This window comes from Nomascus leucogenys, chromosome 24, assembly GCF_006542625.1.
Source record: "Nomascus leucogenys isolate Asia chromosome 24, Asia_NLE_v1, whole genome shotgun sequence".
NCBI lineage: Eukaryota > Metazoa > Chordata > Mammalia > Primates > Hylobatidae > Nomascus > Nomascus leucogenys.
Genome location: NC_044404.1, coordinates 18,964,616 through 18,989,448, shown reverse-complemented (window position 1 = coordinate 18,989,448; position 24,833 = coordinate 18,964,616). Strand labels below are relative to the sequence as shown.

The window sequence follows — 24,833 nt, the reverse complement described above, 5'->3', positions numbered from 1 at the left end:
AAATTTGAAAAACAAAAAACAGTCTGTTGTGCTACACACAAACATTGGCCGCTCATGGGTCAACAACTCAGGGCCCAGCCTTACTTGTAGAAACTTATAAGCAAGAAAAGGGTAGAAGTGCTTATGTCCTGGTTTCAAGGTGACTGCGTAGCTAAGACAAGTTGACTTAAAGGAGATCAAGACTGGAGAAGAGAAGAGTGAAACCAGGGAGACAACGTCTTCAAAGAAGTGGCGAGGCTGCAGTGACGTCCTCAGTCCTGATTAAACCTACTTGATTTCACCAGTTTTTAACCCATCATGTGTTTGGGTGTCTTCTCCCCAGTCCCTGGCCCCACCTCTTCGCCACGTCGCATATGATTTGGAAATCAAAGATGTTTAAGATGTTTGACATATTTGTCCTTGAAATTCCCAGTAAAAGGGAAACCATCGGTCCCATAGTCCGAGGGGCCTTCCCGACTGTACAGGAAATCACTGCTTCATGCCTCAGTGCAGTGTTTTAGAGGGGAGGCTGCAAGGCTTGGGAAAGTGGCCCCGCACTCAGAGTCAGACCTCAGGGGCTGTGAATTCTGACTCCACTGAATTGTGGTTGAATCATCTTGTCAACTTCCTTGACGTGCCTTGAGTTTCTGTTTCTTCGTCTCTAAATTTTGGAGGACCAGATGCCAGAAAGTCGGGAGACTGAGGAGTAAAGATGTGGAAATCCCTGGCGAGAGCCGGGTACTGGGGACAGTTTTGTCCTTGGGATGGACCTGGCTCCCGCCCTGTAGGCAGTGACGAGAGCAGCATGTCCAGGCTTTCACTGAGGCAGGCGTGTCTGTCTTTTCTCAGAGTCGGAAGACGGCAAAGACCTCATGAAGTCTCCGCTGCGGGATGAGCGGCTGTTCACGGAAGAGGAGCTTTCGGAGCAGCTCAGGTGAGGGGGCCCCGTGGGGGCAGGCAGGTGGGCAGGTGTGTAAATCTCTGAAGTACAGCAGCTCGGCGGGGAGAAATAAGAGCTAAGCTGGGCCAGGGGAAGGGCAGGAATTGCCATGGCAGGCTCATGACACACAAAGATTTATCAAGCAGAGAACAAAGATGATAATAAGTTAGGGGTTGCAGTTGTTTCTCAGAGCCTTACTTTCCGTTTTTCAAACAAGTAATGGCTGAGGTGAAATGCGCATAACACAAAAGTAACCAAAGGAGTGGGAACCACCCAGCAGCATTCAGTATACTCAAAATGATGTGCCATCACCACCCCACTTACCCTTAGTCAGACTCACCTCCTGACTGACTGCGGCTTCTCATCCTTTCACTCCATCAATGTTGCCTTCTCGAGCCTGTCATTCTTTTCTTTCATCTTTTCAATTGGCCCCATCTGCACCTGGCCTCGTTTCTGTCCATGGCTTTGTATCTAGTCGCTGCAAGATGCACTATGTGTATATGCACATGGAAATGTCCGTGGGCAGAGTGAGGAACTGAAAGGATGGATGTCTTTTTGAAACTGAATTAGGAAGGGACCTACTTTTGTTGACCGAAGAGACAGATGAATGGAGCATCGTGGAGGATCTTCCAGGAGCCCTCTCTCGTGTGGAGGAAGCCTGTGAACCGTTTTTTATTCTTCCTCTTGGCCGCAGGCATTTCTTTAAACACGTGCTGACCTTGTGCTTGGAGGTCTCCTTGAGGACATTGTCTCAGAAATCTGTGTCGCAATATTAGAACTGATCGCTCATCCCCTTTCCGCTGTTAAATTTTCTCTACTAATCTCACCTCAGGCAATATGAAGTCCTGGTTTTCTCTCGGGAACGGGAGCTGACCCAGTTAAGCGTGAAGTTACGGGAAGGGAGAGACGCCGCCCGCTCGTTGATTCGGCATCTCCAGGCCCTTCTCACTCCGGATGAGCCGGACGAGTCCCAGGGGTGGGACCTCCGAGAACAGCTGGCTGAGGGATGTAGGCTGGCACAGCGCCTCGTCCGAAAGCTCAGCCCAGGTAAGGTGGCCACAGGTCCTGATGACCCAAAACCCCAGGCTTATGAGAGACTCCAGACCTCCATACTTTCACAATGACAGTTGTAGCGGTGGTGTTTTTTTCCACTAAACGTATGTGGCCATGACATGACCAGGACTTCCTGGGTAAGAACAGAGATGGGAAACCCATGGGGTTGGAGGTCACAGTATTGCAAATGTCCCTCCTTCCTTGATGGAAGGTGGTCTTTGGAGCAAGAAGCAGCACGTTTCTAGTTTTAAAGGACAGGAAGGAGGCTGCGACAGGAGGGCGCTTGTTAGAGTGAAAAGAGCTCTGGACTCAGAAGGCAGGTTCTCAGGCTGTCTCTTTGGCAGTGTTCTTAGTAACTGTCGGTGAGTGAGTGAGTGATTTATCCTTCCTGAGTTTCTCTGTCTCCATCTGCAGAGGCACGCAAATTGTCTCTTGCAAGTGTCTGAAGCATCCAAATGTGGGAACACTTAAGACTGCCTTTCAAAATGAGATAAAGCCCCTTACCGTGTGGTGCTGCAGAAGGCACTTGATGTGGGGGCATTTGGTGGTAGGAAGTGCTTCAGACCAGAGCCCTCCCCATAGAGAGAATGTCCCTGAATAACACGGCAGAAGCCACATGAGGGAGGGCCGGTGAAGTCTCCTGATGCATAGAGGACTGTAGGACAAGTTTGTCCTCTCCTAAGAGAAAGAATGAGGTTTGAAATGTGAACCGTGACAGGACACCAAGCCTGTGCCTGGGAATCAGACCTGTAGCGGGATGGGGGAGACAGCCGCCAAAGTCCAGAGAGAGGCTGCAGAAGCCTCCATCATATGGGGAGCAAAAGGTCTTTTCAATATTTGGCCACATCTTGATGGTGGCCCCCCAGATCAGAAAGGCATTGCCTGATGGGTCAGGAAACCATGCCAGGGCATTTTGTTAAAGATAAAACATGAGAGCTTTCAGCTGAACAGTGACCCATGCCTAGATGTTCATGTCTCTGTGCACACTGGGCTGACTGCGCTTGCAGAGTGTGAAGTGGGAAATATCTGAATGAACACTTCTGTATTTACAGCCAGTTACGAAGACGAGGATGAAGATGTTAAAGTTGAGGAGGCTGAGATAGTAGAGGAATTATGTGCCCCCAGGTAACACTGAATAATCGGGAGCAAGTAATGGGTGGTAACATATGAAAAAGGTCTAGGAGGCACGCCCTCTCTGGCATCTACGATGGGCCGAAAGCCTGCATTCCCTTGGCCACAGTATGTGAAATTCAACCCAGCTTAGACACAGGGTGTGGCTGCTGTTGCGTTTCTCTGTGTGTGGCGGGTGTCATGCCTGTACCGTACAGGGATAGCTGAGCCTTCGTCCTCCTCGGCTCCTATCTGTCCACTGCAGTGAACACCAGCTGCTCTCTTCCTCTCTGGCTCCCATGGCAGCCATGCTCTGTTGCAGAGAGAAGAGGATTGCCTGTTCCCTCTTAAAGGGAACCTCCTGTTTGCTTTCTGGGGCCACTCTCTTAATGCCTCCTGTCAACACCAGCCAGGACTCCCTGGGGTCCAGTCCCTCTGTGTTTAATCTTCTGTCATCTCTTTCCCACCTGGCTCATCAGGGAGGTGCGGAAGGCTGAAGAAATGGAAGTCCCTGAGGACTCACTGGAGGAATGTGCCGTCACTTGTTCCAATAGCCACGGCCCTTGTGAGTCCAACCAGCCTCACGGGAACACCAAAATCACATTTGAGGAAGACCAAGTCGGCCCACCTCTAGTTGTAGGCAGTGCATCCTCTGATGATGAAGGGCAGGATGCTCCAAACCTTCTCCCAGGTAGCCTCTATTTTCCTTGTGTCTCATACCTCTGTCTAGGCTATGGAAGATGAATTGTGAGACCAGGCTGTATACATACATACTGGTTTAGTCAGAAACTAGGATGGAGCTAGGTGCGGTGACTCACACGTATAATCACAGCACTTTGGGAGGCCCAAGTGGGAGGATCATTTGAGTTCAGGGGTTCGAGAACAGCCTGGACAAGATGGTGAAACCCATCTTTACAAAGAATACAAACAACTAGCCAGGCATGGTGCTGCGTGCCTATAGTCCCAACTGCTCAGGAGGTTTAGGTGGGAGGATTGGCTCAGACCATCCTCCCACCCTCATTCACTACTCTCAGGCTAGACTCTCTGTCCTTTTCATTGGCTTGTCTTAGCTACTAATAAGAAGTCTCCGGCCAGGGGGGCTGGCTCACATCTTTAATCCCAGCAGTTTGGGAGGCCGAGGTGGGCAAATCACCTGAGGTCAGGAGTTCGAAACCAGCCTGGCCAACGTGGCGAAACCCCCATCTCTACTAAAAAGACAAAAATTAGCTGGCATGGTGGTTGGCGCCTGTCATCCCAGCTACTTGGGAGGCCGAGGCACGCGAATCGCTTGAACCCGGGAGGGCACAGGTTGCAGTGAGCTGAGGTCGCGCCACTGCACTCCAGCCTGGGCGACAGAGTGAGACTCCGTCTCAAACAAAAAAACAAAAAACCAAAAACCAACCAAACAAACAAAAAAATTTGAAAAACAAAAAACAGTCTGTTGTGCTACACACAAACATTGGCCGCTCATGGGGTCAACAACTCAGGGCCCAGCCTTACTTTGTAGAAACTTATAAGCAAGAAAAGGGTAGAAGTGCTTATGTCCTGGTTTCAAGGTGACTGCGTAGCTAAGACAAGTTGACTTAAAGGAGATCAAGACTGGAGAAGAGAAGAGTGAAACCAGGGAGACAACGTCTTCAAAGAAGTGGGCGAGGCTGCAGTGACGTCCCTCAGTCCTGATTAAACCTACTTGATTTCACCAGTTTTTAACCCATCATGTGTTTGGGTGTCTTCTCCCCAGTCCCTGGCCCCACCTCTTCTGCCACAAACGTCAGCATGGTGGTATCTGCGGGCCCTTGGTCCAGTGAGAAGGCAGAGATGACCATCCGAAGATATGATTTGGAAATCAAAGATGTTTAAGATGTTTGACATATTTGTCCTTGAAATTCCCAGTAAAAGGGAAACCATCGGTCCCATAGTCCGAGGGGCCTTCCCGACTGTACAGGAAATCACTGCTTCATGCCTCAGTGCAGTGTTTTAGAGGGGAGGCTGCAAGGCTTGGGAAAGTGGCCCCGCATCAGAGTCAGACCTCAGGGGCTGTGAATTCTGACTCCACTGAATTGTGGTTGAATCATCTTGTCAACTTCCTTGACGTGCCTTGAGTTTCTGTTTCTTCGTCTCTAAATTTTGGAGGACCAGATGCCAGAAAGTCGGGAGACTGAGGAGTAAAGATGTGGAAATCCCTGGCGAGAGCCGGGTACTGGGGACAGTTTTGTCCTTGGGATGGACCTGGCTCCCGCCCTGTAGGCAGTGACGAGAGCAGCATGTCCAGGCTTTCACTGAGGCAGGCGTGTCTGTCTTTTCTCAGAGTCGGAAGACGGCAAAGACCTCATGAAGTCTCCGCTGCGGGATGAGCGGCTGTTCACGGAAGAGGAGCTTTCGGAGCAGCTCAGGTGAGGGGGCCCCGTGGGGGCAGGCAGGTGGGCAGGTGTGTAAATCTCTGAAGTACAGCAGCTCGGCGGGGAGAAATAAGAGCTAAGCTGGGCCAGGGGAAGGGCAGGAATTGCCATGGCAGGCTCATGACACACAAAGATTTATCAAGCAGAGAACAAAGATGATAATAAGTTAGGGGTTGCAGTTGTTTCTCAGAGCCTTACTTTCCGTTTTTCAAACAAGTAATGGCTGAGGTGAAATGCGCATAACACAAAAGTAACCAAAGGAGTGGGAACCACCCAGCAGCATTCAGTATACTCAAAATGATGTGCCATCACCACCCCACTTACCCTTAGTCAGACTCACCTCCTGACTGACTGCGGCTTCTCATCCTTTCACTCCATCAATGTTGCCTTCTCGAGCCTGTCATTCTTTTCTTTCATCTTTTCAATTGGCCCCATCTGCACCTGGCCTCGTTTCTGTCCATGGCTTTGTATCTAGTCGCTGCAAGATGCACTATGTGTATATGCACATGGAAATGTCCGTGGGCAGAGTGAGGAACTGAAAGGATGGATGTCTTTTTGAAACTGAATTAGGAAGGGACCTACTTTTGTTGACCGAAGAGACAGATGAATGGAGCATCGTGGAGGATCTTCCAGGAGCCCTCTCTCGTGTGGAGGAAGCCTGTGAACCGTTTTTTATTCTTCCTCTTGGCCGCAGGCATTTCTTTAAACACGTGCTGACCTTGTGCTTGGAGGTCTCCTTGAGGACATTGTCTCAGAAATCTGTGTCGCAATATTAGAACTGATCGCTCATCCCCTTTCCGCTGTTACATTTTCTCTACTATCTCACCTTAGGCAATATGAAGTCCTGGTTTTCTCTCGGGAACGGGAGCTGACCCAGTTAAGCGTGAAGTTACGGGAAGGGAGAGATGCCGCCCGCTCGTTGATTCGGCATCTCCAGGCCCTTCTCACCCCGGATGAGCCGGACGAGTCCCAGGGGTGGGACCTCCGAGAACAGCTGGCTGAGGGATGTAGGCTGGCACAGCGCCTCGTCCGAAAGCTCAGCCCAGGTAAGGTGGCCACAGGTCCTGATGACCCAAAACCCCAGGCTTATGAGAGACTCCAGACCTCCATACTTTCACAATGACAGTTGTAGCGGTGGTGTTTTTTTCCACTAAACGTATGTGGCCATGACATGACCAGGACTTCCTGGGTAAGAACAGAGATGGGAAACCCATGGGGTTGGAGGTCACAGTATTGCAAATGTCCCTCCTTCCTTGATGGAAGGTGGTCTTTGGAGCAAGAAGCAGCACGTTTCTAGTTTTAAAGGACAGGAAGGAGGCTGCGACAGGAGGGCGCTTGTTAGAGTGAAAAGAGCTCTGGACTCAGAAGGCAGGTTCTCAGGCTGTCTCTTTGGCAGTGTTCTTAGTAACTGTCGGTGAGTGAGTGAGTGATTTATCCTTCCTGAGTTTCTCTGTCTCCATCTGCAGAGGCACGCAAATTGTCTCTTGCAAGTGTCTGAAGCATCCAAATGTGGGAACACTTAAGACTGCCTTTCAAAATGAGATAAAGCCCCTTACCGTGTGGTGCTGCAGAAGGCACTTGATGTGGGGGCATTTGGTGGTAGGAAGTGCTTCAGACCAGAGCCCTCCCCATAGAGAGAATGTCCCTGAATAACACGGCAGAAGCCACATGAGGGAGGGCCGGTGAAGTCTCCTGATGCATAGAGGACTGTAGGACAAGTTTGTCCTCTCCTAAGAGAAAGAATGAGGTTTGAAATGTGAACCGTGACAGGACACCAAGCCTGTGCCTGGGAATCAGACCTGTAGCGGGATGGGGGAGACAGCCGCCAAAGTCCAGAGAGAGGCTGCAGAAGCCTCCATCATATGGGGAGCAAAAGGTCTTTTCAATATTTGGCCACATCTTGATGGTGGCCCCCCAGATCAGAAAGGCATTGCCTGATGGGTCAGGAAACCATGCCAGGGCATTTTGTTAAAGATAAAACATGAGAGCTTTCAGCTGAACAGTGACCCATGCCTAGATGTTCATGTCTCTGTGCACACTGGGCTGACTGCGCTTGCAGAGTGTGAAGTGGGAAATATCTGAATGAACACTTCTGTATTTACAGCCAGTTACGAAGACGAGGATGAAGATGTTAAAGTTGAGGAGGCTGAGATAGTAGAGGAATTATGTGCCCCCAGGTAACACTGAATAATCGGGAGCAAGTAATGGGTGGTAACATATGAAAAAGGTCTAGGAGGCACGCCCTCTCTGGCATCTACGATGGGCCGAAAGCCTGCATTCCCTTGGCCACAGTATGTGAAATTCAACCCAGCTTAGACACAGGGTGTGGCTGCTGTTGCGTTTCTCTGTGTGTGGCGGGTGTCATGCCTGTACCGTACAGGGATAGCTGAGCCTTCGTCCTCCTCGGCTCCTATCTGTCCAGTGCGGTGAACACCAGTTGCTCTCTTCCTCTCTGGCTCCCATGGCAGCCATGCTCTGTTGCAGAGAGAAGAGGATTGCCTGTTCCCTCTTAAAGGGAACCTCCTGTTTGCTTTCTGGGGCCACTCTCTTAATGCCTCCTGTCAACACCAGCCAGGACTCCCTGGGGTCCAGTCCCTCTGTGTTTAATCTTCTGTCATCTCTTTCCCACCTGGCTCATCAGGGAGGTGCGGAAGGCTGAAGAAATGGAAGTCCCTGAGGACTCACTGGAGGAATGTGCCGTCACTTGTTCCAATAGCCACGGCCCTTGTGAGTCCAACCAGCCTCACGGGAACACCAAAATCACATTTGAGGAAGACCAAGTCGGCCCACCTCTAGTTGTAGGCAGTGCATCCTCTGATGATGAAGGGCAGGATGCTCCAAACCTTCTCCCAGGTAGCCTCTATTTTCCTTGTGTCTCATACCTCTGTCTAGGCTATGGAAGATGAATTGTGAGACCAGGCTGTATACATACATACTGGTTTAGTCAGAAACTAGGATGGAGCTAGGTGCGGTGACTCACACGTATAATCACAGCACTTTGGGAGGCCCAAGTGGGAGGATCATTTGAGTTCAGGGGTTCAAGAACAGCCTGGACAAGATGGTGAAACCCATCTTTACAAAGAATACAAACAACTAGCCAGGCATGGTGCTGCGTGCCTATAGTCCCAACTGCTCAGGAGGTTTAGGTGGGAGGATTGGCTCAGACCATCCTCCCACCCTCATTCACTACTCTCAGGCTAGACTCTCTCTCCTTTTCATTGGCTTGTCTTAGCTACTAATAAGAAGTCTCCGGCCAGGGGGGCTGGCTCACATCTTTAATCCCAGCAGTTTGGGAGGCCGAGGTGGGCAAATCACCTGAGGTCAGGAGTTCGAAACCAGCCTGGCCAACGTGGCGAAACCCCCATCTCTACTAAAAAGACAAAAATTAGCTGGCATGGTGGTTGGCGCCTGTCATCCCAGCTACTTGGGAGGCCGAGGCACGCGAATCGCTTGAACCCGGGAGGGCACAGGTTGCAGTGAGCTGAGGTCGCGCCACTGCACTCCAGCCTGGGCGACAGAGTGAGACTCCGTCTCAAACAAAAAAACAAAAAACCAAAAACCAACCAAACAAACAAAAAAATTTGAAAAACAAAAAACAGTCTGTTGTGCTACACACAAACATTGGCCGCTCATGGGGTCAACAACTCAGGGCCCAGCCTTACTTTGTAGAAACTTATAAGCAAGAAAAGGGTAGAAGTGCTTATGTCCTGGTTTCAAGGTGACTGCGTAGCTAAGACAAGTTGACTTAAAGGAGATCAAGACTGGAGAAGAGAAGAGTGAAACCAGGGAGACAACGTCTTCAAAGAAGTGGGCGAGGCTGCAGTGACGTCCCTCAGTCCTGATTAAACCTACTTGATTTCACCAGTTTTTAACCCATCATGTGTTTGGGTGTCTTCTCCCCAGTCCCTGGCCCCACCTCTTCTGCCACAAACGTCAGCATGGTGGTATCTGCGGGCCCTTGGTCCAGTGAGAAGGCAGAGATGACCATCCGAAGATATGATTTGGAAATCAAAGATGTTTAAGATGTTTGACATATTTGTCCTTGAAATTCCCAGTAAAAGGGAAACCATCGGTCCCATAGTCCGAGGGGCCTTCCCGACTGTACAGGAAATCACTGCTTCATGCCTCAGTGCAGTGTTTTAGAGGGGAGGCTGCAAGGCTTGGGAAAGTGGCCCCGCACTCAGAGTCAGACCTCAGGGGCTGTGAATTCTGACTCCACTGAATTGTGGTTGAATCATCTTGTCAACTTCCTTGACGTGCCTTGAGTTTCTGTTTCTTCGTCTCTAAATTTTGGAGGACCAGATGCCAGAAAGTCGGGAGACTGAGGAGTAAAGATGTGGAAATCCCTGGCGAGAGCCGGGTACTGGGGACAGTTTTGTCCTTGGGATGGACCTGGCTCCCGCCCTGTAGGCAGTGACGAGAGCAGCATGTCCAGGCTTTCACTGAGGCAGGCGTGTCTGTCTTTTCTCAGAGTCGGAAGACGGCAAAGACCTCATGAAGTCTCCGCTGCGGGATGAGCGGCTGTTCACGGAAGAGGAGCTTTCGGAGCAGCTCAGGTGAGGGGGCCCCGTGGGGGCAGGCAGGTGGGCAGGTGTGTAAATCTCTGAAGTACAGCAGCTCGGCGGGGAGAAATAAGAGCTAAGCTGGGCCAGGGGAAGGGCAGGAATTGCCATGGCAGGCTCATGACACACAAAGATTTATCAAGCAGAGAACAAAGATGATAATAAGTTAGGGGTTGCAGTTGTTTCTCAGAGCCTTACTTTCCGTTTTTCAAACAAGTAATGGCTGAGGTGAAATGCGCATAACACAAAAGTAACCAAAGGAGTGGGAACCACCCAGCAGCATTCAGTATACTCAAAATGATGTGCCATCACCACCCCACTTACCCTTAGTCAGACTCACCTCCTGACTGACTGCGGCTTCTCATCCTTTCACTCCATCAATGTTGCCTTCTCGAGCCTGTCATTCTTTTCTTTCATCTTTTCAATTGGCCCCATCTGCACCTGGCCTCGTTTCTGTCCATGGCTTTGTATCTAGTCGCTGCAAGATGCACTATGTGTATATGCACATGGAAATGTCCGTGGGCAGAGTGAGGAACTGAAAGGATGGATGTCTTTTTGAAACTGAATTAGGAAGGGACCTACTTTTGTTGACCGAAGAGACAGATGAATGGAGCATCGTGGAGGATCTTCCAGGAGCCCTCTCTCGTGTGGAGGAAGCCTGTGAACCGTTTTTTATTCTTCCTCTTGGCCGCAGGCATTTCTTTAAACACGTGCTGACCTTGTGCTTGGAGGTCTCCTTGAGGACATTGTCTCAGAAATCTGTGTCGCAATATTAGAACTGATCGCTCATCCCCTTTCCGCTGTTACATTTTCTCTACTATCTCACCTTAGGCAATATGAAGTCCTGGTTTTCTCTCGGGAACGGGAGCTGACCCAGTTAAGCGTGAAGTTACGGGAAGGGAGAGATGCCGCCCGCTCGTTGATTCGGCATCTCCAGGCCCTTCTCACCCCGGATGAGCCGGACGAGTCCCAGGGGTGGGACCTCCGAGAACAGCTGGCTGAGGGATGTAGGCTGGCACAGCGCCTCGTCCGAAAGCTCAGCCCAGGTAAGGTGGCCACAGGTCCTGATGACCCAAAACCCCAGGCTTATGAGAGACTCCAGACCTCCATACTTTCACAATGACAGTTGTAGCGGTGGTGTTTTTTTCCACTAAACGTATGTGGCCATGACATGACCAGGACTTCCTGGGTAAGAACAGAGATGGGAAACCCATGGGGTTGGAGGTCACAGTATTGCAAATGTCCCTCCTTCCTTGATGGAAGGTGGTCTTTGGAGCAAGAAGCAGCACGTTTCTAGTTTTAAAGGACAGGAAGGAGGCTGCGACAGGAGGGCGCTTGTTAGAGTGAAAAGAGCTCTGGACTCAGAAGGCAGGTTCTCAGGCTGTCTCTTTGGCAGTGTTCTTAGTAACTGTCGGTGAGTGAGTGAGTGATTTATCCTTCCTGAGTTTCTCTGTCTCCATCTGCAGAGGCACGCAAATTGTCTCTTGCAAGTGTCTGAAGCATCCAAATGTGGGAACACTTAAGACTGCCTTTCAAAATGAGATAAAGCCCCTTACCGTGTGGTGCTGCAGAAGGCACTTGATGTGGGGGCATTTGGTGGTAGGAAGTGCTTCAGACCAGAGCCCTCCCCATAGAGAGAATGTCCCTGAATAACACGGCAGAAGCCACATGAGGGAGGGCCGGTGAAGTCTCCTGATGCATAGAGGACTGTAGGACAAGTTTGTCCTCTCCTAAGAGAAAGAATGAGGTTTGAAATGTGAACCGTGACAGGACACCAAGCCTGTGCCTGGGAATCAGACCTGTAGCGGGATGGGGGAGACAGCCGCCAAAGTCCAGAGAGAGGCTGCAGAAGCCTCCATCATATGGGGAGCAAAAGGTCTTTTCAATATTTGGCCACATCTTGATGGTGGCCCCCCAGATCAGAAAGGCATTGCCTGATGGGTCAGGAAACCATGCCAGGGCATTTTGTTAAAGATAAAACATGAGAGCTTTCAGCTGAACAGTGACCCATGCCTAGATGTTCATGTCTCTGTGCACACTGGGCTGACTGCGCTTGCAGAGTGTGAAGTGGGAAATATCTGAATGAACACTTCTGTATTTACAGCCAGTTACGAAGACGAGGATGAAGATGTTAAAGTTGAGGAGGCTGAGATAGTAGAGGAATTATGTGCCCCCAGGTAACACTGAATAATCGGGAGCAAGTAATGGGTGGTAACATATGAAAAAGGTCTAGGAGGCACGCCCTCTCTGGCATCTACGATGGGCCGAAAGCCTGCATTCCCTTGGCCACAGTATGTGAAATTCAACCCAGCTTAGACACAGGGTGTGGCTGCTGTTGCGTTTCTCTGTGTGTGGCGGGTGTCATGCCTGTACCGTACAGGGATAGCTGAGCCTTCGTCCTCCTCGGCTCCTATCTGTCCAGTGCGGTGAACACCAGCTGCTCTCTTCCTCTCTGGCTCCCATGGCAGCCATGCTCTGTTGCAGAGAGAAGAGGATTGCCTGTTCCCTCTTAAAGGGAACCTCCTGTTTGCTTTCTGGGGCCACTCTCTTAATGCCTCCCGTCAACACCAGCCAGGACTCCCTGGGGTCCAGTCCCTCTGTGTTTAATCTTCTGTCATCTCTTTCCCACCTGGCTCATCAGGGAGGTGTGGAAGGCTGAAGAAAAGGAAGTCCCTGAGGACTCACTGGAGGAATGTGCCGTCACTTGTTCCAATAGCCACGGCCCTTGTGAGTCCAACCAGCCTCACGGGAACACCAAAATCACATTTGAGGAAGACCAAATCTACTCAACTCTCATTGACTCATCCTCTCATGATGAATGGTTGGATGCTGTAGACATTTTCCCAGGTAGCCTCTATTTTCCTTTGCCTCACACCTTTTCCTATGCTGAGGAAGACAAACTCTGAAGACAGGCTCTATACACACAAATTGCTTTTAATAAAATCTATGATGGGATTCTATACAGCGATATCAGGGGGGTTTTCTGTCCTTCTCAGCTCCTGTCATGTCTTTGTCTCTCAGTCCCCAGTGTCAAGTTACTGGACCCCAGACAAGTGTCTCAATATCATAGTCACCTGAGTGGAAGAGGTACACAGGAAGTATCTGTGAGGCCTCGTAGCTTCGATTCAGTATCTCTTGTCACATGTGATTAAGTCGTCTGTCCCTGAACAATGTCCTTGGAGTTTCTATGCCTTTTTAAGGAGACTGGCAGCCTTGCCTTTGTATTTGGAAGTATTGTTCCCCAGGCTTCACTGCTCTCAGCTTTAATCTTCCTTTTTTCTTTTTTTTCTTTTTTTGTTTTAGTAGAGGCGGGGTTTCAACGTGTTAGTCAGGATGGTCTCAATCTCCTGACCTCGTGATCCGCCCACCTCGGCCTCCCAAAGTGTTGGGATTACAGGCGTGAGCCACCGCGCCCAGCCTCTCAGCTTTAATCTTGATCTCCTTTAAGTCAGCTTGGTTAGCTGCACAGTCACCTTGAAATCAGGACAGAAACTTTTCTTTTTTACTTTGCTGATATTGTTCCATAAAGCAAGGCTGGACCCTGGTTCTCCACCCCATCAATGCAATGGCTGACCCAATGTTTCTTTGTAGCATCATAGATTCTCTCTCTCTTTTTTTTTTTGTGATGTATTCTCGCTCTGTCACCCAGGCTTGAGTGCAGTGGCTCCATTTTGGCTTGCTGCAACTTCCGCCTCCTGGGTTCAAGAGATTCTCCTGCCTCAGCCTCCTGAGTCGCTGGTACCACAGGTGCTCAGCGCCACATCTAGCTAATTTTTGTATTTTTAGTAGAGACGGGGTTCCCTCATGTTGGCCAGGCTGGTCTTGAACTCATGACCTCAAATGATTCACCTGCCTTGACCTCCCAAATCACAGATTCTTTTTAATGCAAGAATTGTTAGAATTTATCTATCAGTCGAATTTCATGTGTAGGTCCCTCTAAACACTTAATGTCCATGTTACCTGGTGATATAAGTCAGTATTGCAACAACACTCCTAGAAAATTGTTTGACCAATTGTTGGCGATTTGGGGGGAAAAGTTTTGTTTAACTTTGTATAGACTCAGGCAGGGAATATGGCATTATGGTCTACCCATAGAGGGAAATTTTGGCCTGTGGGTCTGGAAAGCAGGGTTTCTACTTCTCAACAGAGTTAATCTAGGGCACCCTAGAATACTCCTGTCAGAATCCATATTCTTGCACTGAGAATAGTTATGTCCTTGTGCTATGACTGGACACTGATTTGGTCATATGTGAAGTGTGAATTGCTTAATGTGACCTGCTTCTCTGAATTTATTCACAGAAAATGAAAATGATCATGAGGAAGAGGAAGAAAAAGGGCCAGTGTCTCCCAGGTAATGCTGTGGAATTGTGGGCTGTTAATTCAATAGTGGCAGCTGGAGATTGTAGATTTAGAGAAAATGAGGAAGCAATGAATAGAACTTTTTCTTCCATTCACCCAGCTACAAGTTTTCCTTATTAACAAGGTTGTACATCATTTGTGGCCCTTGTGTTGGTTTTAAGTTCGTAGTCCTCTCAAGATAGGAACCTGCAATCAGATGAGCCAGGTGAACTAGCCAAACAGGGATTTCTTGGTGATCTTTTCAAAAAACCAGCTCCTGGATTCACTGATTTTTTTGAAGGGTTTTTTGTGTCTCTATCTCCTTCACTTCTGCTCTGATCTTAGTTATTTCTTGCCTTCTGCTAGCTTTTGAATTTGTTTGCTCTTGCTTCTCTAGTTCTTTTAATTGTGATATTAAGGTGTTGATTTTAGATCTTTCCTTTCTCTTGTGGGCATTTAGTGCTAGAAATTTCCCTCTCCACACTGCTTTAAATGTGTCCCAGAGATTCTGGTATGTTGTGTCTTTGTTCTCATTGGTTTCAAAGAACATCTTTATTTCTGCCTCCATTTGGTTATTTACCTAGTAGTCATTCAGGAGCAGGTTGTTCAGTTTCCATGTAGTTGTGTGGTTTTGAGTGAGTTTCTTAATCCTGAGTTCTAATTTGATTGCACTGTGGTCTGAGAGACAGTTTGTTGTGATTTTTGTTCTTTTTCATTTGCTGAGGAGTGCTTTAGTTCCAACTATGTGGTCAATTTTGGAATCAGTGTGATGTGATGCTGAGACGAATGTATATTCTGTTGATTTGGGGTGGAGAGTTCTGTAGATGTCTATTAGGTCTGCTTGGTGCAGAGCTGAGTTCAAGTCCTGGATATCCTTGTGAACCTTCTGTCTCATTGATCTGTCTAATATTGACAGTGGGGTGTTAAAGTCTCCCATGATTATTGTGTGGGAGTCTAAGTCTCTTTTTAGGTCTCTCAGGACTTGATTTATGAATCTGGGTGCTCCTGTATTGGATACATGTACATTTAGGATAGTTAACTTTTCATGTTGAATTGATCCCTTTACCATTATGTAATGGCCTTCTTTGTCTCTTTTGATCTTTCTTGGTTTAAAGTCTGTTTTATCAGAGACTATGATTGCAACCCCTGCTTTTTTTTGCTTTCCATTTGCTTGGTAGATCTTCCTCCATCCCTTTATTTTGAGCCTATGTGTGTCTCTGCACGTGAGATGGGTCTCCTGAATACAGCACACTGATAGGTCTTGACTCCTTATCCAATTTGCCAGTCTGTGTCTTTTAATTGGGGCATTTAGCCCATTTACATTTAAGGTTAGTATTGTTATGTGTGAATTTGATCCTGTCATGATGATGTGAGCTGGTTATTTTGCCGTTAGTTGATGCACTTTCTTCCTAGCATCGATGGTCTTTACAATTCGGCATGTTTTTGCAGTGATTGGCTGGTACTGGTTGTTCCTTTCCATGTTTAGTTCTTCCTTCAGGAGCTCTTGTAAGGCAGGCCTGGTGGTGACAAAAATCTCTCAGCATTTGCTTGTCTGTAAAGGATTTTATTTCTCCTTCACTTATGAAGCTTAGTTTGGCTGGATATGAAATTCTGTGTTGAAAATTCTTTTCTTTATGAACGTCGAATATTGGCCCTCACTCTCTTCTGGCTTGTAGGGTTTCTGCAGAGAGATCCACTGCTATTCTGGTGGGCTTCCTTTATTGGGTAACCCGACCTTTCTCTCTCGCTGCCCTTAACCTTTTTTCCTTTACTTCAACTTTGGTGAATCTGACAATTATGTGTCTTGGAGTTGCTCTTCTCGAGGAGTATCTTTGTGGTGTTCTCTGTATTTCCTGAATTTGAATGTTGGCCTGCCTTGCTAGGTTGGGGAAGTTCTCCTGGATAATATCCTGAAGTGTTTTCCAGCTTGGTTCCATTCTCCCCGTCACTTTCGGGTACACCAATCAAACGTAGATTTGGTCTTTTCACATAGTCCCATATTTATTGGAGGCTTTGTTCATTTCTTTTTACTCATTTTTCTCTAAACTGCTCTTCTCACTTCATTTCATTAGTTTGATCTTCAATCACTAATACCCTTTCTTCCACTTGATCGAATCGGCTACTGAAGCTTGTGCATGCATCACTTAGTTCTCTTGCCATGGTTTTCAGCTCCATCAGGTCATTTAAGGTCTTCTCTACATTGTTTGTTCTAGTTAGCCATTCGTCCAATCTTTTTTCAAGGTTTTTAGCTTCCTTGCGATGGGTTTGCACATCCTCCTTTAGCTCGGAGAAGTTTGTTATTACCGACTTCTGAAGCCTACTTCTGTCAGCTCATCAAAGTTATTCTCCGTCCTGCTTTGTTCCATTGCTGGTGAGGAGCTGTGATCCTTTGGAGGAGAAGGGGTTCTCTGGTTTTTAGAATTTTCAGCTTTTCTGCTCCAGTTTCTCCACATCTTTGTGGTTTTATCTACTTTTGGTCTTTGATGCTGGTGACCTACAGATGGGGTTTTGGTGAAGATGTCCTTCTGTTGATGTTGATTCCTTTCTGTTTGTTAGTTTTCCTTTCAACAGTGAGGTCCCTCAGCCGCAGGTCTGGTGGAGATTGCTGGAGGTCCACTCCAGACCTTCAAACAGGGATTTCTTGGTGTTGCCTGTTCTCTCCCATGTGTTTAAATCCAGGGAGAGAATGTATATATGCTTTCTGCTTATTGTGTGTTAGTATGTTTGCTAGTATTTGTGCAAGCAAAGAAATTGAAGAAATAAACATATTATATCAAAATATTAGAAAAAGGGGAACCTTAATACACAAGATCTATGTCTGCACTGCCTCAAGAGCTCTGTTCACTTGAATGCTGCATGTAAAATTCAACCCAATTTATAGGAAGTAGTTGAAGCCCTGTGTTAGTTCTCTGTGCTGCAAGTCATGATGGTAGTTTACAGGGAGAGTCTGGGTGCCCTGCATTGGCTCATCTGTGGCAAATGTACTGAGCACATGCTGCCCATTTTTGTTCGGTCCTCAGAGCAGTCACCCTGCAGCCTGCAGTTAGAAGGATAGTTTTATTTCTCTTGAAGGAAAGATGCCTTTGGTTTCTGTGACAACTCCATTCTGTCTCCCACCAGATCATCTGGAAGGTTTTGTTGTCTAATCTCTGTTGGTTGTATCTTCTGTCATCCCTGTCCTGCCTGGCTCATCAGGAATCTGCAGGAGTCTGAAGAGGAGGAAGCCCCCCAGGAATCCTGGGATGAAGGTGATTCGACTCTCTCAATTCCTCCTGGCATATCTGCCTCATACCAGTCTGACAGGAGCACCTTTCACTCAGTAGAGGAACAGCAAGTCGGCTTGGCTCTTGACATAGGCAGTGAGTACTCCATTGTGAAGGTGATAAAGCTCCACTTCATGTCCCAGGTAGTCCCCATAATCTCTGGGCCTTGTGCCCCTGGTTGGGCTGAGAGTTGCCATCACTGTGGGTGGAACCTATATATCAATGTAGATTTCAATCACTCTGGAATCGAGTCTGAAGCACAGGCATGGGGTGCGTCAGTGAGCTTTGCCCTCTTCCTAGTCTCAGGCCATGCCCGTGCCACCCTGGACTGACTGTCAGGACATTGAACTCAAAGCAGGTGTGGCAAACTCACACCAAGCTATGCAGCACATGTCCAGGAGTTGTCTATCAGATCAGCTCATCTGCATTAAATGTCTCTTGCCAGCTACAAAGTTCTTTATTTTTTATTTATTTATTTTTTTTTGAGACGGAGTCTCGCTCTGTCGCCCAGGTTGGAGTGCAGTGGCACAATCTCGGCTCACTGCAAGCTCTGCCTCCCGGGTTCACGCCATTCTCCTGCCTCAGCCTCTCCGAGCAGCTGGGACTACAGGCGCCCGCCACCACGCCCGGCTGATTTTTTTGTATTTTTAGTAGAGACAGGGTTTCACCGTGGTCTCGATCTCCTGACCTTGTGATCCGCCCACCTCAGCCTCCCAAAGTGCTGGGATTACAAGCGTGAGCCACCGCGCCCAGCCATGAGTTTTGTTTTCAAAGCATATCTGTGTGGTTGTTTACCTGCCCAAGGCCAGCGTCACCCTTGTCTACCTCTCAGTGGAAGATGTGACCCAGGTTTCACTGAATTTATCCCCATTTTCTGTGTCTTGTAAGTTGGCTTGTTTTAGCTCACCTGTCCATCGTCTTGCTGGTATGTTTTCTAGAGAAATGGCTGACTTTTCACCCACAAAAGCCATAATAGCTGATGCTTCCGTGTAGAACCAAGTATCATTTTGACTCAAGAGCTGCTACATTGCACCGCTCCGTCAAATCTCAGTGTCCACCATCTCGTAAACTATGAAATCCTGGGTATTTGATGAGAGAAGCTTGAATATTGCAGTATCTCTCCTATGAGGCGTTAGAACAATTTGCCTCAAATCTATTGGAAAAACATTGCTCATCTGTGTACACAAACCTAGGACAGAGCACACTGGGAAGATCACATTCCAAAATGGGGGGATTTTGCCCAAGGCTCATGAAAGGAACCAAGTCAGTTCTCTCAAGGCTTTGACCTCAGGCCTCCTGGTATATTTCTCTCAAAGTCTCCTGTTCTCACACTGAGAAGACTGATGTCCCTGTGTTAGGATTGGACAGAGGAATGTTTCTGTGTGCAAGGAAGAACTGCTTCATGTAAGAGGCCCTGTCTGAATTTATTTGCAGGACATTGGTGTGATCAAGTGAAAAAGGAGGACCAAGAGGCCACAGGTCCCTGGTGAGTCTGAGAAATTGTGGACAGTTAATTTGATGTTGACACCTGGAGACGCCCAGTCCGGGGAAAACAGTACATGCTGAAAATAATGATTTCATCTTGTCAGACAAGTCTGAATTATGCCTACTAACATTGCTTTTGGTTCTCTCTTTACAGTAAATGTTTAGGTTTCCATTTCTTCCTCCCATTATCATTTACTAATGTATCATAGGTTAACCATACCTCAGAAGCTGTACCCTTATGGCGACTGCATGAAATTTTAAGCACATTTGATGGAAAACCATTGAGCTCACTCTTCTCATGATCACTGTTTGCTGTGTGTCATGAGGGCACTAACTCAGAGTGTCCTTTTACTCCCTTATCAGTGTGTCACCTGGCCAAGTCACTGAGCTCACTATCTCTCTCACTCTCTCTCTCTGTCTTTCAATCTCTCAATCTCTCTCTCTCTCTGTGTGTGTGTGTGTGTGTGTGCGCGTGTGTGTGTGTGTGTGTGTGTCTTTCTCTTTCATCCTTTTCTACCTGGCCCTGGTCTGTCCCAACATAAAGGCAATAATTTGTTACCTCATTAATAGATCTGTCCTTTTTCTTTTCAAACAGTTCCTTATGTTACCCATGAAATCTAGCTGGGGCTGTGTGGTTTCTGATTCCCCCTGGCTCATTCTTTACTTTTCCAGGCTCAGCAGGGAGCTGCTGGATGAGAATGAGTCTGAAGTCTTGCAGGACTCACTGGATAGATTTTATTCAACTCCTTCTGGGTATCTGGAGCTGCCTGACTTATGCCAGCCCTACAGAAGTGCGTTTTACTCATCGGAGGAGCAACACCTTGGCTTGGCTCTTGACGTGGACAGTGAGTACCTTACTATGAAGGTGATAAGACTCCACCTGGTCCTCCAGATAGGGGTGATATTCCTGTTCCAAGTGGCCCTTACTGACCCAAGAGATGTCATTGCCACAGGCAGGACCTATGGGCGCATATAGGTTGTAATGAAACTAGTTTCGGTTGGAAGCCCAGACATGAAATGGGTCAGTGAGCATGGCTCTATTCCTAGTCTCCAGCCATGCCTGTGGCAACCTGAGCCCACTCTCAGCACATTGGACCCAGGCAGATGTAAAAAATTCACAGAAGAATGATTTGGACTCAAAGGTTTGTAGATTTCCTCCTTCATTCTAATTTCAGTGTCTTGCAACCATGAATGAGCTGGGCATTTGATGAGACAGGGCTGAATACTGCAGTTTTCCTCCTACAAATCATCTGGGTCATTTTCTTTGAATTGATGGGAACAATAAGGCATAACTGTTTGCACAAACTTGGGATAAATGATTTTGGGATAACTGTCTACCAGAATAGGGACATTTGACCCTTGGTTCTGAGATGCAAACCAAAGAATGTCTATCATGACTGGCTTTGAGGTCTCCTGAAGTATATCTCTCACATTGTCCTGTTCTCATGCTGAGGAGCCTGAGGTCCCTGTGTGGGAATTAGACCATGGACTGTGATGGGTGTAGGTGAATTGGCTTATTTTGTCTGTCCCTGTCTGAATTTATTGCAGGAATTAAAAAAGACCAAGAAGAGGAAGAAGACCAAGGCCCACCATGCCCCAGGTAAGTTTGAGCAATTGTCAACAGCTAATTCTGTGTTGACACCTGGAGACTCCTGGTTCAGGGAAAGCACAGCAGGCCGACATTATCGATTACATCCTTTCAACCAAGCCTGAATTATTCCTACTCACATTGCTGTTGGTTTTCATTGCAGTAGATATTTAGGTTTCCGTTTCTTCCTCCCCTTATCATTTACTAACCTACTTTAGGTCGACCATACTTCAAAAGCTGTATCCTCATGGTGACTGCATGGAAACTTGAGCACATTTTATGGAAAATTATTGAGCACTGTCTTTTCATGATCACTGTATGCTGTGTGTCCTGAGGGCACTAACTCAGAGTGTCCTGTACTCCCTCATCAGTGTGTCACCTGGACAATTCACTGAGCTCTCTCTCTCTGCCTCTGTCTCTCTGTCTGTCTGCCTGTCTTTCTCTTTCGTTCTTTTCTATTTGGCCCTGTTCCATCCCGACTGAAGGCAATAATTTGTTACCTCATTAATGGATGTATTCTTTTTCTTTTTTAACCACTTCCTTATGCTACCCATGAAATCTAGTTGGGGCTCTTTTGTGTCTGATTTCCCCTGGCTTATTCTTTACTTTTTCTACTTTTCCAGGCTCAGCAGAGAGCTGCTGGAGGTAGTAGAGCCTGAGGACTTGCAGGACTCACTGGATAGATGTTATTCGACTCCTTCCAGTTATCTAGAACAGCCTGATTCATGGCAGCCCTACGGAAGTTCCTTTTACTCATTGGAGGAAGAACACATTGGCTTTTCTCTTGACGTGGATGGTGAGTACCTTTCTATGAAAGTGATAAGGATCCACTGAGTTTTCCGTATAGAGATCATATTCCTGCTCCAAGAGGCCATTACTGAGCTGAGAGATGTCATTGCTGCACTGAGGACCTATAGGCACATGTAGGTTGAATGAAACTCTAGTTCTACCTGGAAGCCCAGACATGGGATGGGTCAGTGAGCGTGGCTCTCTTCCTAGTCTCAGGCCATGCCTGTGGCACTCTGATTCTACTCTCAAGGCACTGGACCTGGGCAGATGTGACAAATTCAGAGAACTATGATTTTGACTCAAGGGTTGGTAGATTTCCTTTCTCACTCTAATTTCAGTGTCTAAAATCCTCACAACCATGAACAATCTGAGTATTTGATGAGACAGGGCTGAATATTGTGGTTTCTCTCTTAGAAATCATTTGAGGGCATTTGCTTTAAATTGATTGGAAAAATATGGGATAACTGTTTGCACAAACTTGGGACAAATGATATTGGGATAACGATCTACCAGAATAGGGACATTTTACCCTTAGTTTCTGGGACAAAAAATTAGGAATCTCTGTCATGACCAGCCTTCAGGCCTCCTGAAATACATCTCTCACAGTGTCCTATTCTTATACTGAGGAGCCTGAGATCCCTGTGTGAGGATTAGACAGTGGAATGTTATGTGTATAGGGGAATCAGCTTAATGTGTCTGTCCATGTCTGAATTTATTGCAGAAATTGAAAAGTACCAAGAAGGGGAAGAAGATCAAAACCCACCATGCCCCAGGTAACTTTCAAGAATTGTGGTCGCTTAATTCTGTGTTAACACCTGGAGACAAGAGATCCAGGGAAAACCATGTGTTTGATTTCATGTTTTCAACAAAGGCCGAATTACTCCTACTGACATTGCTATTGGTTTTCATTGCAGTAGACGTTTAGGTTTCCATTTCTTCCTCCCCTTATCATTTACTAATGTACCATAGGTTGACCATACCTCAGAAGCTGTACTCTTATGGCGACTGCATGGAATTTTAAGCACATTTGATGGAAAACTATTGAGCTCACTCTTCTCATGATCACTGTTTTCTGTGTGTCATGAGGGCACTAACTCAGAGTGTCCTTTTACTCCCTTATCAGTGTGTCACCTGGCCAAGTCACTGAGCTGACTTTCTCTCTCTCTCTCTGTCTCTCTCTCTGTCTCTGTCTCTCTCTCTCTCTCTCTCTCTCTCTCTCTCTGCCTTTCTTTTTCATTGTTTTCTACCTGGCTCTGTTCTATCCCAACATAAAGCAATAATTTTTTTACCTCATTAATGGATCTATCCTTTTCCTTTTTTAACCACTTCCTTATGTTCCCCCTGAAATCTAGTTGGGGCTCTGTGGTGTCTGATTTTCCCTGGCTGCTTCTTTAGTTTTGTCTCCTTTTCCAGGCTCAGCGGGATGCCGATGGAAGCAGAAGAGCCTGAAGTCTTGCAGGACTCAGTGGATAGATTTTATTCAACTCCTTCAACTTACTTTGAACTAGATGCCTCATTCCAGCACTACAGAAGTGATTTTTACTCATTTGAGGAAGAGCACGTCAGCTTGGCCCTTGACGTGGACAATAGGTTTTTTACTTTGACAGCGATGAGGCACCACCTGGTCTTCCAGATGGGAGGCATATTCCCACACTAAGCAGCCCTTACTAAGCTGAGAGATGTCATTGCTGCAGGCAGGACCTGTAGGCACATGTCGGTTTAAATGAAACTGTAGTTCCCTTTGGAAGCCCAGACAAAAGTTTTTAGTTGTATAGATTAAAATAATTTTGGACAAAAATTAAAACTCAATAGGATGGGAAAGTGGGCATGGCTCTATTCCTATTCTCAGACCATGCCAGTGGCCACCTGTGCTCAGTCTGAAGACATTGGGCCCAAGTTAGGTGTGACACGTTCACATGACTGTAGCACATGCTGGGAGTGATCTGCGAGACATTCTAATTTGAACCAGATATCTCTGGGTAGCTACAAAGTTCCTCAGGGATTTCATTTTGCAGGCATGTCTCTGAGCTTCTAAATCTGCTCAAGGTCAATGTCATCTTTGTGTTTAGCTCATCCAAAAGTGTCACCCTGGTTTCAATGAACCTTACCCCATTCTTTGTATCTTCAGTGTTGGTTTGTTTTAGCTGATCCATCTGTAACACAGGAGGGATCCTTGGCTGAGGATTATATTTCAGAGCCACTGACTGCTCTTGACAATTGTTAACCCACTAGGCTCCTTTGATTAGAGAAGCCATAGTCCTTCAGCCTCCAATTGATATCAATACTTAGGAAGACCACAGCTAGATGGACAAACAGCATCGAGAGGCCTTAGCCCTGCTCCTTTCAATTCTATCCTGTAAAAAACAGGAGTCAGGAGCCGCTGGCAGGGGACAGCATGTCACCTGGGACTCTGCCGGTGCAGAATATGAACAATGCCATGTTCTTGCAGAAAACGCTTAGCCTGAGTTTCATAAGAGGTAATCACCAGACAACTGCAGAATGTAGAACACTGAGCAGGACAACTGACCTGTCTCATTCACACAGTCCACGTCACCACAAATCACACAGCAAAAAGGAGGAGAGATATTTTGGGTTCAAAAAAAGTAAAAAGATAATGTAGCTACATTTCTTTAGTTATTTTGAACCCCAAATATTTCCTCCTCTTTTTGTTGTTGTCATTGATTGTGGTGACATGGACTTGTTTGTAGAGGACAGGTCAGCTGTCTGGCTCAATGGTCTACATTCTGAAGTTGTCTGAAAATGTCTTCATGATGAAATTCAGCCTAAACGTTTTGTCAAGAGCACTGCAGAGTCAATACTGTGAGTTTCCAACCTCAGCCCAAATGTGGGCAGAGAAGGTCTAGTTTGTCCATCAGCATTATCATGCTATCAGGACTGGTTACTTGGTTAAGGAGGGGTCAAAGAGATCTATCCCTTTTAGAGACACCTTACTTATAATGAAGTATTTGGGAAAGTGGTTTTTAAAAGTATCAATGTCTTGTATTCCAATGATCATCCTCTAAACATTTTATCGTTTATTAATCATCCCTGCCTGTGTCTATTATTATATTCATATCTCCACACTGGAAATTTTCTGTCTCAATTTTTACTGTGCCTTTGTTTTCGCTAGTGTCTGTTGTTGAAAAAAAAACATTCTCTGCCTGAGCTTTAATTTTTGTCCGAAGTTATTTTAATCTATACAATTAAAAACTTTCGCCTATCACTCTGGACTGTTGGATTGTTTTTTACATTCAGTGTTATAATCTTTTGTTATGCTGATTGGTTTTGGTGGGTACTGATGCGAATTAATAAAAACATTTTCATTTC

At 46.9% G+C, this 24,833-nt stretch overlaps 2 protein-coding genes across 3 annotated transcripts in view; both read left to right on the top strand.

Annotated features, from left to right (window-relative positions):
• Window positions 1–7,419, top strand: part of LOC115833013 (neuroblastoma breakpoint family member 12-like) — a 12,335-nt gene extending 4,916 nt beyond the window's left edge. Inside the window, exons 5-11 of the mRNA XM_030805504.1 lie at window positions 829–913; window positions 1,752–1,966; window positions 3,025–3,097; window positions 3,562–3,773; window positions 5,391–5,475; window positions 6,313–6,527; window positions 7,400–7,419. Coding sequence (XP_030661364.1) covers window positions 829–913; window positions 1,752–1,966; window positions 3,025–3,097; window positions 3,562–3,773; window positions 5,391–5,475; window positions 6,313–6,527; window positions 7,400–7,419 — 905 coding nt within the window. The remainder of the gene's footprint in view (window positions 1–828; window positions 914–1,751; window positions 1,967–3,024; window positions 3,098–3,561; window positions 3,774–5,390; window positions 5,476–6,312; window positions 6,528–7,399) is intronic.
• On the top strand, window positions 6,515–24,833 carry LOC100598540 (neuroblastoma breakpoint family member 3-like). 2 transcript variants are annotated; one of them, XM_030805416.1, is made up of 14 exons: window positions 6,515–6,527; window positions 7,586–8,334; window positions 9,953–10,037; window positions 10,875–11,089; window positions 12,148–12,220; window positions 12,685–12,890; window positions 14,343–14,394; window positions 17,502–17,740; window positions 19,079–19,130; window positions 19,802–19,974; window positions 20,678–20,729; window positions 21,341–21,513; window positions 22,228–22,279; window positions 22,920–24,833. In XM_030805416.1, the coding sequence occupies exons 2-14, from the start codon at window positions 8,145–8,147 to the stop codon at window positions 23,161–23,163; spliced, it is 1,806 nt and encodes a 601-aa protein (XP_030661276.1). In that variant the 5' UTR covers window positions 6,515–6,527; window positions 7,586–8,144; the 3' UTR covers window positions 23,164–24,833. The 2 variants fall into 2 exon arrangements, with proteins under 2 accessions (XP_030661276.1, XP_030661275.1); XM_030805415.1 differs by lacking the exon at window positions 6,515–6,527 and having other exon boundaries at window positions 7,129–7,658; window positions 8,123–8,334.

What these genes read in the sequence shown, in the direction of transcription:
- LOC100598540 (XM_030805415.1), top strand. Translation starts at nt 7,564, where the DNA reads ATGAACACTTCTGTATTTACAGCCAGTTACGAAGACGAGGATGAAGAT. An exon ending in TGCTCCAAACCTTCTCCCAG is followed by an intron (nt 8,335 to 9,952) that starts GTAGCCTCTATT and finishes GTCTTTTCTCAG; the next exon opens with AGTCGGAAGACGGCAAAGAC. An exon ending in CTTGGCTCTTGACATAGGCA is followed by an intron (nt 17,741 to 19,078) that starts GTGAGTACTCCA and finishes ATTTATTTGCAG; the next exon opens with GACATTGGTGTGATCAAGTG.